We start from the raw sequence: 15696 nt of genomic DNA on the forward strand, positions 1-15696 counted from the left end.
TGTTCATATACCCCTACCAGGTACAAATTCCTAGATTATTATTTGTGCTCTTTCTTTGCACTTTCTTGGCTCTCATTCCAAGATTATTTAAACGCGCTATTCCAACTCTGGGTGTTATGCTTCAAAGGAGAATCCTCTTTATGTCGTCAGTATCTATTAGAAAGATATTTTTGCGACGTTGTATGTCTTCTCTGATGTCTGAAATTTATTCTCTGTATTCACCTCCACATTGATTATGATTCTAGAGTGGATCAATTCCTTTCACTTCGTGTTGCTCACTTCCTCCGTCTTTTTTTCAATCAATATTTGTCATCATTTCTTTTAGATGTGAGTAATAAAAGTTACGCTTGTGTGCATAGTTGCGTTTAAGTTTCATAGAAAAATGATTATGCTTTCTATCATGTTTTATCATATCACATGCAAACCGTTTGTGAAAAATGTAATATCACATGCAAACCATTTGTGAAAAATGTAATCACAAGAAGTTTTGGGATGTTGGTTGTCTCATACAATGGATCACTATGAATGACTGCTTTATGATTTCTTTGATTACATATCTTCAAAATTTACATTTGTAGAAAATAAAGAGCGCTTCGTGCCGTACTGATTTGGTCAATTTGCCTCATTTTCCTTGTCACCTCTATATGTACCTGTATAACAATCAAAACACATTGGAAGTCGCACGACTTGATTGTTTGTTTGTTTGTTTGTTGTTGTTTTTTAGTTGCCCTGAAAAACATTTTACGTTAATAAATGTTTGCATGAATACAATTTCTATCATCATATGTGAAATTTTGTGTTGATCTAGTAATTGCTTGTTAGTGGTTGCCGCAGGTGTCTAAATCCTTACAGCCTTTACTTTGATATATCTTTCGTCATAAATAGCGCTCCTACATATTTTGATTTTCCATTATTTGCTCTGATTGTTCGGAAACATTTTAATTGTAATAATTATAATAAAAACGAAAAGTTATCATTCTAGAAACTGGCTGCCGTTACTGAGCAATTTTCATTTTTATCATTTTTTTTTTGTAATCCTTTGATGAGAATCGATATGATTCATTTCCTGTCTCTTTATTGGTTTCTTTAAAACCATAATTAAAGTCGTTTTCAGTCATTTTTAAATCGTGTCTGTTGCTTGCCATTTATCTTCGCATTTCCTTCATTTCTGTTTTAAATATATCGATAACTGTGGAGAAATGTTTCGTCGTTGCATGTTCACGTTTCATTTTGAGTCTGGAAGAAGAAGCAAACTGAAGAACAAATTTACAGGAAATAATTCAATCATCAAGAAGAGTGAAATTTATTCATACAAATCAGATTGAAGAAAGTTTGTACACTTTGATATGATATCTGAAAAAAAAGAGTAAAAGTGATGTACGTCGCAATCACATTATACAAAGTGGAGGGGTGAGAAAAAAGAACTGCTTCACTGGTTTATCAAGGACTTGCATAGCTAAGCCAAACTAATACTTCCTTGTGAAATGAATTCGTAGATGAAGAAATTGTAGTCATTCGTTGCATACGTTTTAGAGTGGTAATTAGTTCTTCAGAAATGTTACATTTCGACAGGTCGAGATTGGTATTAATGTTCTTTTTATGAACAAAAATCACTGAGAAGTTTAGACAAAATAACAAACAAACAAACAAAATGTATGTTCCTATCGATGTTGTCTTTTGACTCATCGTTATCATCCTGTCAGGAAGGATTTGCCTGGTAACTTACTTTAACGTTGTTTAGAGGAGTTCCTTACACACAGTAAATCAATAGACTGCGTCATCGCGTACGTGGACCAAGGAAATGAAAAGTGACTTCAGCACGTGCCCCTATGCCATACCAGTTTGCCTGTCTTATTACATATAATATGAATTATACAAACATGATTGGCCGTTATTTGTATATGTCTGTAGTTCCATCTTCGTTCTACAAATAACCAGCGTTATCATTGTTGACATTGTGCTTATGATCGTTCGTATGCTCATATCGTCATTGTATCGTCTTGTTAGAGTGAAGATATGGCGACTCTTCAGAATACAATTCTTTTCTTTTTAAGAATAAAGTGATCAATTCAAGTTCTTATATATTTTTTATGTATAATGTCTTCATGTATACTGTATATTATATGCTTAATACATTGCGCACTGTGCGTTCAGGTTGACATTGCTATATCACTTACTTGAAGCAACTCATGTACGCCGTCTAATTTACAGTTTTAATGACAAAAAAAAAAAATTGATGTGGATTTTTTTATTGAGATTGCAAACCATCCCTGACAATGTTAACAGCATGTTCATGTCTCCTTTTCACACTTCTTGTCATACGCTTCTTCGCTGACTGACTGCAATGCTTACAATCTGTGTAGTCATATCATGTCAGCATGATCCACCTCTAATACCATCGCCTTTCATACTTACTGTGTCTATCTATAACGCACAGGCTCAGTCGACGAAACACAGGATGAGTCAGAGACAGCTTGCCTGATCAGAGAAAGTGTTCTCTAGTTAGTACACGCCTTGAGCGACAGTAGCCTACTAGACAGAGATCGGAGAAATCCAGTCTGCAACACGCGGAGTTATGATTGTGACATGTCTCCAGACTGAGGAGGACTGGACACGGATCTCAGCACTGTGACTCATATAGCGAATGCCTGGCAAGAATTCTACGTGCTTCGCAATCTAACTTGAATCACTCTAAACCAATACACAAGAGATGTGCAAGAGATGTATCGGGACTGTTACATACAAGTACTAGTAAACTACACGGAGTACTTTTCATTGATAGCAATGGAAAATGAATGAATGAGAATGAAGAGAGAGAGAGAGAGAGTGAGAGAATGATGATGATGATGATGATAATGATGATGATGACGACGAATGGTAGTGATGATAATAGTGATAATGATCATAATAATCACAGCAACACTTACAATAACTGCAGCACGATGGTAGAAATAATAGAAATAATTACAATAAATAGCTATCAGCTTCATTATTTTCACCATAACCATCGCCATTGCCATATATAGCATCAATATGAGAAGTGATCCTATGTGGAGTGTTAACAAAACAGTCGACTCAGGAGCACAACGTGGAGCGTAAATCAAACTGCCATACAGTGTGTCAAACTCTCCTACATGCTAGTATATACACGAATATTTATGAGTTTCTGTCAGCATTAGGATTTCTTGTTAAAGTGAAGCATGACGAGTGATTACTGTCAAATGCCATCACTTTTTCCCTTCACTACGCATAAATATGAAGACTTGTTTAGGGTCAGTTTAGACCTTCGCCCTGAACTGGCTTATCATAACAAATGGCAGCAAGCCCAGTGAGACATTCTCGTTACTCGATGAAGAGCATCTATCAGTCATGTCCTCAGGCTCTTTGTTGATCCTGGAGTCTTCCTATTAGGCGATCCTTCACAGTCACAGCCAGAATCAGGGGCAAATGATTGTATGAGGAATAACCAAAACCTTTCCGAAGGAAAACCTACAGGCGCCAAGCTTGCTAAAACATGATGCACAGTAATACTCTGCCTCTCCTGCTGCTTCATTATGGTCAATTTCTAGCATCCTGAAATGTCTTCATTCAATTCACTGCTAGTCTGCGGGTACAGACTGCCGTGGTGTGTACCTTAATCAATTGTTATGATGCGGCGGTCGGGCAACTAGCTATATTCGCAGTGTGTGTCACACTGCTGTGATGCTGGAATACGCTTTGGGAATCATCCCAAGCCAGTGTGAAATCTAACAATTGCAGTTATTTTGTGAGCACGCCTTCAGTCGAGATATTGCTATGACATTTGTCTGCGTTTCGACGTATACTAAGAAATACTACTGTCTGTCATATTTTGTTTTGCTGTGTATCTGTTACTATCTTGTGTATTCATACCACTAAGGTCTTCTGCAACGGTTAGGGTATTAAATGATGTAAGTGAATGATGTTGAGGGAAATTGATTATCATTATCATCATGTATTGATAATACGTCAAACATACATCATCATAATAGTCTTATCAATATTTTACGAGGATAGTATTAATAACAATGGGAAACAACATGTGTGCCGGTTCTCCAGTGCTCAAAGTTTCTACTAATTTCTCACATTGGAATGGTACTGGCTCACTACCGAGGCCTATTTGTTCATCATTTTCGAGTTTCTCCACGAACTATTAAACAAATTATCATGTGGAAGGGAAAGAAAAAGCTTTATCATGACGATAAAAAGCATATGCATACCATGGAAACATTGTTATCGGAAGTAAATTCTAGCAAATGTCAATTCTAAGCTGTAGTTTTCGTCGTCACGAATTCAATGAATTCTTCTGTGTATAAATTGTACAAAATCAATCGCACAATGTAAATAGAGATTTTGTTCTTTCTCATGGTGTACATACGTACCACGAACATGACGGAGTGAATATTCGTCTTGTACTAAACTGATCTACAGCAATGAAGAGCACGTCAATATTATTTTATATAATCGATCTAATGCATATAATAGTTTTAGCGCAGATTCATACTATATTGTAAGAAAAAATGCAATGAAATAATTATATCATACGGGACTTTACATTGAGCATCTAATAATGAAAACGCCTTATGTGTTAACTGCTATTTACTCATATTATCATGTAAGATTAGAAAGCAGGTAGTTGTGGTGGAAATTGAAAACAAAAACGAAAAATGTGAAAGAAGGTAGTCTCACCTTCTCACTCATAAAACTTCGCCTGACAACGTCCACAATGTGACTCATAAGCTTATGCCAGGACCCCCACATGCAAAAGACAATAATAAAATAGGCATTAATAGCTGTCACAGAATGCGGGCTTTTCACTCGATCTTTTCGAGTTTCTTGGCTTGCTCGAATAGTGAACACTGTTTGTTTGGGGGTTTTTTTCATATCACAGGGGAGAAAATCCTTTGTGATATTTCGCCTCCCCTCTTGTTGGAAAGCATTTCCATATTTGGTCGTAACGGCATCCACTATTCAAAGATGTCCCTGGTAATCATGATTGCCTTTTCTTTTTCAGGGTGATTACATTGCAGTGACTTCAAAAGGCTAACTGTTATTCAGTATATTGGAAATAAGCTATAAGTGTGTGCATGTATGTATGTATGTATGTAAATGCTTTTTAAATAACAGACACAGTGAATAAAAAAGATTTACTCACCGCAATCTCTATTCAATCTAAAAGTCAAATAAAAACATCATCCATGAAATGTTAGAGAACAATCTAAATTTCGTCAACTGAACTTACGGAAAGAAACCGCGGAGACAACGGTTTTGTGATCTTTGCGAGTCGTTCGTTCAGCTCTGCGAAACAGGAAGGCATATCCATAAGTCAACATGGTCAGATTTAGCATTTTTCTCACTTGGAGGGATCAACGTCCATACATCGGCATTGTATTTTCTGGGTCTAATTTTCTTACTATCAACCTTGAAGATTTGGCAAAAATTGATCTGCGTAGCTATTGAATCATACTATTTTAGCTATTCCTCTTAGAGCTGAGTTTGTGAGGGTGATCATGCTCCAGTTATCTATTACGCTACCCAATCTGGATACCAGTGCACTAATTAGTTTTAGATCTGCTGTGACAATCTGGAAAAGCACGTTTTTTGATGAACAATAGCGGGCACTCTTCAATATTTGTCGTGTTTAGTGTGGGTTATGAGATTCTACCGACTCTGATAATACTTGCGTGAATTTCTTCACATGGAGCTATTTGTATTCATGCCAGAAACTAGTACATGCCTGACTGCCAGGCAACGTCTCTTGCAGTAACAAATTTTCTAGAATTCCTTTGCGACAGGAAGTGAAATTCATCCATAAAGTAAAGGGAATACAATGACATGTGACAAGATGAATTTTATCAACGATTTATGTAACAAGGATTCATATTGGACTCATCAAGTGATTAGGGCTGATATGCGTTATATGACGCGTATTCCTCAAATCAAATCAAGACATTGTGTGTTTTTATGTTTAGTTTTGTGTATAACAAATGGAAGTGATGAACCAATTTCTTGCAATATATCTTTTACAGTGTTTTAGTACAATATATAGGTCTACCATTTTGCCCTTTCGCCGATAAGCGGCGAGGTTTCGATATCTACTCGAATGCTACTTTTTTTTTAAAGACATAAATCAAAACCCATTTTGTTCTTTAAATACCTCCTGAAAATAATGCAGCCAAATGTTATTAGAATTTTCATTTTATCCTTGTGTATTTGACGGCGTTTCGAGCGAGTCATGAATGAAACTGAGTCACAATGCTATAACCTATAAAGCCAAATTATAGCCTTATATAGAGTTATAGTACAGCAATCCATAATGGCATTACACCGTTCCTTTTTTTACCCCTTTTTTGGCAAATCAAAGCTCGTTAGATATTTGACTGTATTCATCAAACGTTTCGACAGGGTAGATGAGTTTGAAGTGTATGTTCATGCAGGTTGCGCTGCTTTTGATTAACATCCTTTGTTGTCTTTTTGCTACTCAAAGTATGTTCGTTTGTTTGTTTCTTTCTGTGTTTCTTTGTTTGTTTGTTTGTTTGTTTGTTTACACTTAGTGACTTATAACCAATGGACTCAACGCGTTTGCTCCAGTGATGTACTTAAGTGTGAAGAGGTTGACTTTATAGTAGCAGGCATTCTTCCACTGCCTGGTAGTAGGAGCCCCTTACCCGCCCCCCCCCCCCCTCTCTCTCTCTCTCTCTCTCTCTCTCTCTCTCTGTGTCTCTCTCTCTGTCTCTCTCCCTCTCGTGTAATTATTTTTTTCGCTCTTGTGTCTTTCTTCAGTTCTACAGCAAGTATCCATTCACACATACTAATATGATCTGTCTTCTTCGTTTTCATCCACTTCTAACATTTAACAGTTACATATCCAGAGGTCAGCAATGTGAGCAACATATGAAAACATAATTCATATAAACATGTTAAAATACACAATCCAAAAGGAAGAAGACCCAACACACACAAAGCCACACATTTCCTCCCCAACCCTCTCTCTCTCTCTCTCTCTCTCTCTCTCTCTCTCTCTCTCTCTCTCGCTCTCTCTGGATATGTTCGTATATTTCTTTCGGTCTTTATCTCGCTTTCTCTCCTCTTTTTGACTGCTAACTATGTGCTCTCATACCTATGTTATTTTACCTTTTCTCCATAAGTAAATGCACTCTGTCGTACCTGATGGAACCAAGTGCGATAGAGAAGTTGGCTGTTGAGGATTGCATTCAATTCTCATAGCGCTTGACATTTATGTATTTTTTTTTTTGCACATGTTTGTTTTTATTTTATTTGTTATAGACTAAAAGGCAATAAAGATGGACATTATTATACAAGAATACCTCATGTTCTAGAGCTGTCTGTCTATTGCTGACTTTTTCAGTGGCGTGTGGCTCTTAGGGGCCATTCCGATCTGTTTTGTAATTATGTGCTGGTGGGCTATGAGTCTGGTGTATTCGCATTGGTCTTAGACAAGCAGATTCGATCCTATCATAGAATATGATACATATCCTTCACATCACATGAAAGTAGTAACTGTGTGGTCCCCCATAAATAAGGAACAGACAGACACAGCAACTCGGTTCAGTTGTCCCAGCTACTCCACCTCGTAGCCAAATCTCATATCGTTGCTTCCTTGAATTACTTAATTAGGAGTGATGATACGTTATCTAGGTGGTGATAATGTGTGTGTGTGTGTGTGTGTATGTGTGTGTGTGTGTGTGTATGTATGTGTTGGTGTTTTTTTTCTCTCTCTATTTAAAAAGACAGATTGAAGAAATCAGAGGTATCCCCACTGAAGACAATGGAAATGTCTGTTTTGAATAGTCTACTATAGTAAACCAACCGGGGGGCGGACCTTGTGCAAAGAAATTCTAGCACACACACACACACACACACACACACACACACACACGCATATATATATATATATATATATATATATATATATATATATATATACAGTGTATATATAGTAAACAGGCAATAACTGAACGACTGCAACGTCTGCTAGCAGCCCTCCTTCCTCCGTCACGACTATGACGTATATTTCTAGATATGTTCATTACATTGTGATAATGAAATTTTTCCACGAACACTATAGAAAATTAAGATTCTAACCCAACACACTTCTTCTCATACATTTGTTAATGCAATTAGGTAATGATATTCCACGTTTTGTATAATATGTATACATATATATGTACATATAGATAGATAGATAGATAGATAGATAGATAGATAGATAGATACAGTAGATAGATAGATAGAGATATCAAGAGTAAAAACTTAGGAGCCAAATAAAAATATTTGCACTTTATTGTTTTAAAAAATACCCATTATTTCTTTCTTTCTTTGGTGGCGTCACTCCCTAGTGCTTACATCATGCGTCCAGCTAGCTTTTTGTTATTATTATTTGTATCTTGGCAACTTTTGCGTCTTCTTAGTTTCTTGCATCTACTTTTTATGTTCAGACTTACTTTGATAAAGGTCTTTGATCAAAACGTCAGTGCAATTTTTTGACTCCTGCGGTGTTTTTATTTGACTCCTAAGTTTTGACTCTTGATATCTATTTATTACACACCGATGGAAACTTCCATATATATATATATGAAGACTTTGTTCGCAAAAACCGATAAGTCCATATTTGCCAAATGGAGATATTTGCTATTAAAGGTCAAGAAAAATACAGAGAATAATAAGACAATTTTTGCTTCTTTTGACCATAACTTCAAAAATGTACCTTTATATGTAGTGACCAATATATCATTTCATAGGTATTATTTTGTAATTTATGACAGAGACCGTACTTCAAAATCTTCAAAAATGGACTTATCGGTTTTTGCAAACAAACTCTTCATAATATGGGCCGTGACGCGAGAAAAGGGCCCTTGGGGCATTAAATACCGAAAATGAGTTTTCACCTCCACATTGTGGAAGGAACTCTGACGTATTTAGATATGTAAACCTTTTTCTGAAATTCCAATCCTAAATGACCCCATTACGTCATTCAAAAAAGCATGTTTTGTCCAAATCCTTTCACTTTTTGGTGCGTCTATGCATGTGCGCGCAGTAAGCTAGTTGATCTTTTTTTGCGCGTATTGCTTTGTCAAACTTCCGCGCCGTTTTCTGGCGTTTGCGCGCAGCAGCGCTAAGGGTCCTTTTCTCGCGTCACGGCCCAGTATACATATATATATATGCATATACATAAATATATATATATTTTTTCATTTATTTATTTAAATATATATATATATATATATATATATATATATATATATATATATATATATAGATTTGACCCTGCATCACAAACCAACAAAAATTCGCCAGATATGGATTTTTAGTTCATGGCAGATTCTGCAAGAGCAGATTCTAAGCTTTAAAATGATGTATAACTCAATTCAAATGGACTCTCCCAACCTATTTCAGTGTTTGAAAGAAAGCACACACTATGGAAAAGTGTGAACTGAGAAAAGAGGCTCTGAAGTACACAGTCTATTCAAGCACTTAATCTTTACCAAACCGCCCTAGCTGTACGATGAACGGAACAAAAAAGAGGATGCAAACCACTGAAGCAACAACACTGAAGAGATTATCAGATTAAGGTAAAATTGATCGTACTCTATTAAAACATTCTGTCCATGATTAATGCCAACTTTCAGAGTTATTAGAGTTGATTGTTGATAGTATAGAGTGTGCAAAAGGATTTCCAAGAAATGAAAAGTGACCGCTAAGACATACAAGATCTCACTACTCTACAAAAAAAAAGATTGTAGAAAAACAGCTAAAAACACACTTTCCCATTCATTTTATGATCCCTAACTTAGAAATAATGTAGAAGAAGAATAGCTCTTTAAGAAAATATGAATACTCAAGATAGACTTCGTTGACGTAATTTGCCTTTTTTTTTTAGTCCTCACGTAAAATCAATGGATGCGACTTTTTGTTGGTTTTATGATGTACGGTCATATGTGTATACATATATGACTCTGCATTTCAAAACAAAAAGTCGCCAGTCATGATTTGTTTAGTTCAGGGCAGATGCTAACAGATCAGACTCTAAGCTTTAAAATAATGCATAACTCAGTACAACTGGATCTTCCTTGGTTGCTTAAATACTGGAAAGAAAGTACACACTCTGGAAATCTTACAAAGTTGTGCAATGTGTAATGAATAGGAAAAAAAAAACAAAGAAACGAAATAACTCTGTGATAATCACAATGAAAATGTAATGAAACTGAGCTGAAATTTTCAACACTCATTATGCACATTCTATTCATAACTGGTACCCACTTTAAATACAGTAGCACTATCCTTTCAAAAGTTATCAGAATTGAAGTTGAGCAGTGTGATAAGGGGTTTCGTGAAATGAAAAGAGGTTCTAAGACATACCTAATCACACCATTCTAACATATAGTGTCCTGTGAAACCTACTAAAAACACAATTTCCCATTCGTGTTTAGCATAAACCCAGAAGAAGAATTCCAGAAAAAAACCCTGAAGATTGACTACGTTAACACATTTCACCAGAATCCTGTTTTTAGTCCTCACGCAAAATCAGTAAGTGGGATTTTTTGTTGGTTTTGTGGGTGTGTGCGTGTGCGTGCGTGTGTGCGTGCGTGCGTGTGTGCGTATGTGTGTGTGTGTGTGTGTGTGTGTGTGTGTGTCTTCTGTATGTGTGTTACTGTATATTCCGTTGGTTTACCAAGTATGGGTTCCGTACTTGACCTGCCATATTTGGTGTATACTCTGGATTGTTAAGTCGTAAAAGTTGATCATTGCATCTTCACCACATATTGGTTTTCTGTGATACCATAAGATTTCTGTCAAATTAATGATTTCAATGCATAGGGCATATTGAAGCCACAACGATCTTTGTAAAAAAAGGTTAGACATTACAGTTAGTTAGGAAACATGGGAATTTGCTCAAGTATTTTAAGGTAACCAATCTACATTTACTCATGTGTCCCTTATTTAACCGTTTTATCACATTTCTTAAATACGCACACCTGGCAGTCTTCAGTTGAAATCAAGATTTATTCTGCAGCGGAATATGAGGGTTTGTCGTGTAGATGTATGTTGGACGAATATTCAAAAACCTCCGCCGGAACAGCTGTGTTCATACGAAGTGACAAGAAACAAACAACCTGAACACAACGTCAATAATAAGTGGAATGTATATGAATGAATAAAGACAGGGGGTGAAACATATGGTTCCAATGAGTGGAAATCATGTTAATCCCTTTGAGCACTTTCGTGGCAAACCAAAAGTGTCACATACACATTGACATTGTAATGACATTTAAAGCATGACAGGGAAAATGAGTTTTATTATAAGTCAATTAAAAGAAGCAAATATATTTGATATATTACAAGATGCATGCCGATAACACACTTGAGCGACACCATACTCGGTTGACAACCCGTCGAGATGATTAACACATCACATGATGTGAGATGTAAATGATGACAGTGATCAGGTGGGATAGTGTATTGTCAGAACATGAAATTATTACTACATAACCCACCAATAAATAGATACATATCTACCTGTTGTTGTTGATATAGCTACCATATTCCAGTTCTGAATGTTTGCAGAGAAAAATCTTGGGAGGAAAATAAAGGATGTAGAAACAGGATGCAGTGAGTTTTATCGTTCTTGTTTGTTTGTTTTTTAATCAGAGAGGGGGTAAAAGGCAAGATTTGAGCGTTCATGATTCTCAAGTGGTGGGTACACGAGGTTCGTCCAATTTTCATGATAACAAAAATAATCTTTATTAACATCAACATAATCCTTTGATTTATGTTGATTAAAGGAAAGGGAAAGGTGATACGGCTAATGCAAGCCATGTTTCACCAGCTAAGACAGTGAGACTACAATAAAAAAAACTTTTCTCTTATATTCTTGGTGGATTGCAAATGCCATCAATTTTGCGCATTAGTCTGAAAGTATTGATTGAACACGATTCACACTGCACGTAAATTCATTACACACTGGATTGGACACAGTGAAAGGGAACGTGTTTCCCATAGCAACACATTAAACGAAATCCGAGTAGTTATGGCTGCTGAAAACCCCGTCTAAACTCGTGCTTTTCAATTAAGAGAAAAACGTTGGTAGCGTCAAGCTGTAGCGGTGACTCACCATTAATACAATTCATTTCATGTTTGTAGTAGCACAATGACCTCATTCATATTTTAACTTGTTAAGTTAATATTTCAACTCACTGAGGAAGATAAAGTTAGAAATCATTCTGCAGATTATCTATCGTCTTCTGAATTCACCAGTAGTTATAATAAGGTTTGGTTTGGATTTAATTTTTGTTGACATTTTTATTCAAGGGCTGTCATTTTAGCATGAGGCTTGCTTTACGTGGCGTTGCTTTACTATTGAAACGTAGGTGATAACTGAGGAGTGATGTATAACTCTATACACGTTAGACATGACAGTTAGACAAAAGTCATGATATGATACCTAAAACACAGAAAGAATAGCACCGTTTACATGTACATTTTTCTCCTTTGTGCAAGTGACATTGATTCAGTATTGTAGGAGAAAGAGTATATTGAAATGATTTCACACTCTCCAACCTCTTGAACTAAACTCTCTGAAACATCTTCTTCTTTGCTTTAGCGTCAATGATGCGTCAAAAGTACAAATATTTACACGAATGTCAAGCAAGAATCCCACTGCAATGACTGGACAATGATTATGACGTAAATAAAGACTAAATCAGACCCCGATGCATCTTCTCCTTTAGTCTTCTTCTTCTTCTTTTCTTCCCTTCTTGTTTTTCTCCATCTTTTCTTACAATCCATCTCTTAGTTTTGTTTTGTTTTTTCTGGCCCACCGTTAATCATCCTTCAAGGCATCTTTTCCGTTTTCATGTACATGACAACATTTACGCAAATACCGTGATGAAACCACCATAAATACATTCATCTTCCATTAAGAATTTCATTCACATGTTCTGGGTTTACTTCTGTTAATGGCTGTCAGGCCAATTCGTCACTATATTCAAGTTGTGAAATGATTTCATGTCACTTAGAATCCCTCAACCTCTACCAAAACTTCCAACACCGGTACCACAACCACCATAACCGTCTCTCTCCTCGCACAATTTGCACACGTTGAGCAGGACAAACGCTTAAAGGGATAGTACAGTATTGGTGGAGATGAGAATTGGGCTTTTAGCTTTTTACAAGATACCAAGAAAGCACTTATAGAGCAAACCATTTTAAGAGGAATTCAAAGTTTATTTGAAGAAAATCGGGTTTGGAATGACTGAAACATCAAAAAACAAAGTGTAACAAAGTGATCGTAATAAAGTGTGGGTCCCACACTTTTGAGTAGAATCGCTGTGTTTGGATATCTAAGCTATTTCAAAACCAATTTTCATCAAATAAACGTTGAATTCCTCGTAGAATTACATGCTCTTTCATATTTCATAAGTGGTTTCTCATTATCTCACCAAAAAATGTTAGAAACCTGAAATTAGGTCTCAACCAATTACTGTACGATCCTTTAAGAGCCATTTCGAGTGGAACACAGCCATAAAGGGCCGTTCACACTGGAGCCGTTTTGCGGCAGCAGTAGCGGCAGCAGTAGCGGCAGCGGTGTGCACAAAAAAAAAAAAAAAAAAAAAAAATCGCTCACGTGTCGTTCACGTATATACAACAGTACTGTTCACACTGGAGCGACTTCTCACGGCGGCAACCGCAAGCGGTTTTGTCGAATCTCTCCGCTGAGCGAGTTTGCAAGTCTACCGCTGCGGCGAGTTTGCTCTCGACCAATCAATATAGAGTATAGTTTGTGACGTTACATGTGGGTGGGGTAATAAAATCTAGGTTGAATAAAGTCCGAAGGTACTGGGTACGTGAGTCACAAACTGAACGAAGAGGTCCGGAAAAGACCAATTTTGTGCAACAAATGGCATTATGATCACAAAAACACTTAAAGGTGTTTCTGTGATCATAGTGCCATTAAGAAAAGTATCGAGCGGGAAACCATTGGTGATAGAATCGGGCTAAGTGGTAAGTTACTCGCTTGGTTTTCTCGAGATTCTGCATTTGTTTTGATGCATGGCAGCGGTCACTCTCTTGCAGACACTACATTGCAGATTGTACCTTTCCACGTATTTTGCCATACACACAGACTCACTAGCGAAAGAAAGCATCGTCTCCCAATATCACAGTCCCATACACGTCTATCTATGTCTGATATGGCACTCTGCCAACATGGTACTGAAGTCTAAGTTTCTAGAGACTGTAGTACAGTAGGCCTACTTGGAGTCATGCTGCACAATAGGAGCACTCCTACTGTCCTACTAGTCCCACACCTCGTATGCGGTCCACAGATGGGAAAGACTTCCCATAGGTCCTAGATGTAGAATCTAAATGGACCACAGACGGCCAAATGTATTATATATATATATATATATATATATATATATATATATATAGGCCTATATTAGTATTATTTAGACTCTAACATTAACTGTTAGACTACTCTAGATCTAGGCCTAGCCTAGTTCTAGACTCTAGACCTAGGGTCTAGACTAGAGATGTGCTTTTGTACTGCCATACTGCTTCTGCTATGAACGCGTAAACATAACCACAAAGGCACAACCATGTCCATGCATGACTAAATTTACGACTAAATTTACTTAAAGACGTTACCCATGCTCAGTCTCAAATCAGTGAAGCAGGACAGGTTTGTCTTGATTGTGAAAAAGTTACAAATCTTCTCAGACTAAGGCCCCGTTGCAAGAAACTTTGCGTTTAAACGCAACTTGCAACTGATTGTCACTGGCCAATCAAAATCATTGTTGCATGCATGTCTTCTTAATAGGGCAGACCCTGAGCCAATCAGAAAGGTTGTTTCAAAATTAGCAATTATTTGCAATTGATTGCAACTTTCTTGTAACGGGGCCTAAGTCTGACAAAGTAATGTTTTCAAATCTCAGTTAACTAAAACTGTAACTGTAAGCATTGTCTTATCTTGTTTTTTTTTTTTAAAGATGCCCACATTTCCCACAATCAATAGACTGATTATCATGGCACTAGGGATGTAGGGGCCTAGACCAAGCTTGACCTGTCCTGCGTTGACCTACCAAGCTGCTAGAGTGTACGGAAAGAGTTCCTTCACTGTACAAATTCTCCTTGAGAAAAAAAATAATGCTCAGTAATGCAATGGTTGGTGAGTAAATAGTTGCTGACCCTTGACATGTGGCAAGGATTGAAGCAGCCACTTTTTTTCCTCTGGAAGGCTGTTCCAGTCCTTTGTGGTCCTCGTTAGGAAAGATGACCCCTTGTATTGTGTTCTGCAGGAGATTGATCCAATGCATTAAAGGGAGAATGCAAGGGAGGATGCATCCCTGACCAGGCTTTGATATGCGAGCTCGTTTATTGACTGGAAAGCTGTGTGTTTCAGCTTTTTTTTTTACTGGAAGTGCATTGTTCAAAAAATTGACATTTTAGGTACATAATGATTATATTCCATATTTATTGTTCAGAACTTGGCCTTACTCCTGTGGGAGGAAAAAAAGTATTTGGGAGGTGATGGTACATGTATTGGTAATTTCGTACATATTTTGTATGTCCGTATGTCACCTGCAAAGCATGTTTTACTGAACTCATAAGAGTGAAATTTCTGTGAACGCACATTTTCTAATCTTTACCCTGCCCCTT

The 15696-nt window shown here is 36.9% G+C and overlaps 1 protein-coding gene across 1 annotated transcript in view; it reads left to right on the plus strand.

Annotated features, from left to right (window-relative positions):
* LOC139725261 (atrial natriuretic peptide receptor 1-like) overlaps positions 1-3364 on the plus strand; it is a 281503-nt gene extending 278139 nt beyond the window's left edge. The window contains exon 22 of the mRNA XM_071636348.1: positions 2438-3364. Within this exon, the coding sequence (XP_071492449.1) occupies positions 2438-2502 (65 nt within the window). The 3' untranslated portion in view covers positions 2503-3364. The remainder of the gene's footprint in view (positions 1-2437) is intronic.
* The last annotated feature ends 12332 nt before the right edge of the window (positions 3365-15696 follow it).

Source organism: Diadema antillarum, unplaced genomic scaffold (assembly GCF_040938485.1).
Source record: "Diadema antillarum isolate AM-2024a unplaced genomic scaffold, OU_Dant_1.0 seq00000030_RagTag, whole genome shotgun sequence".
In the NCBI taxonomy this organism is placed as follows: Eukaryota; Metazoa; Echinodermata; class Echinoidea; order Diadematoida; family Diadematidae; genus Diadema; species Diadema antillarum.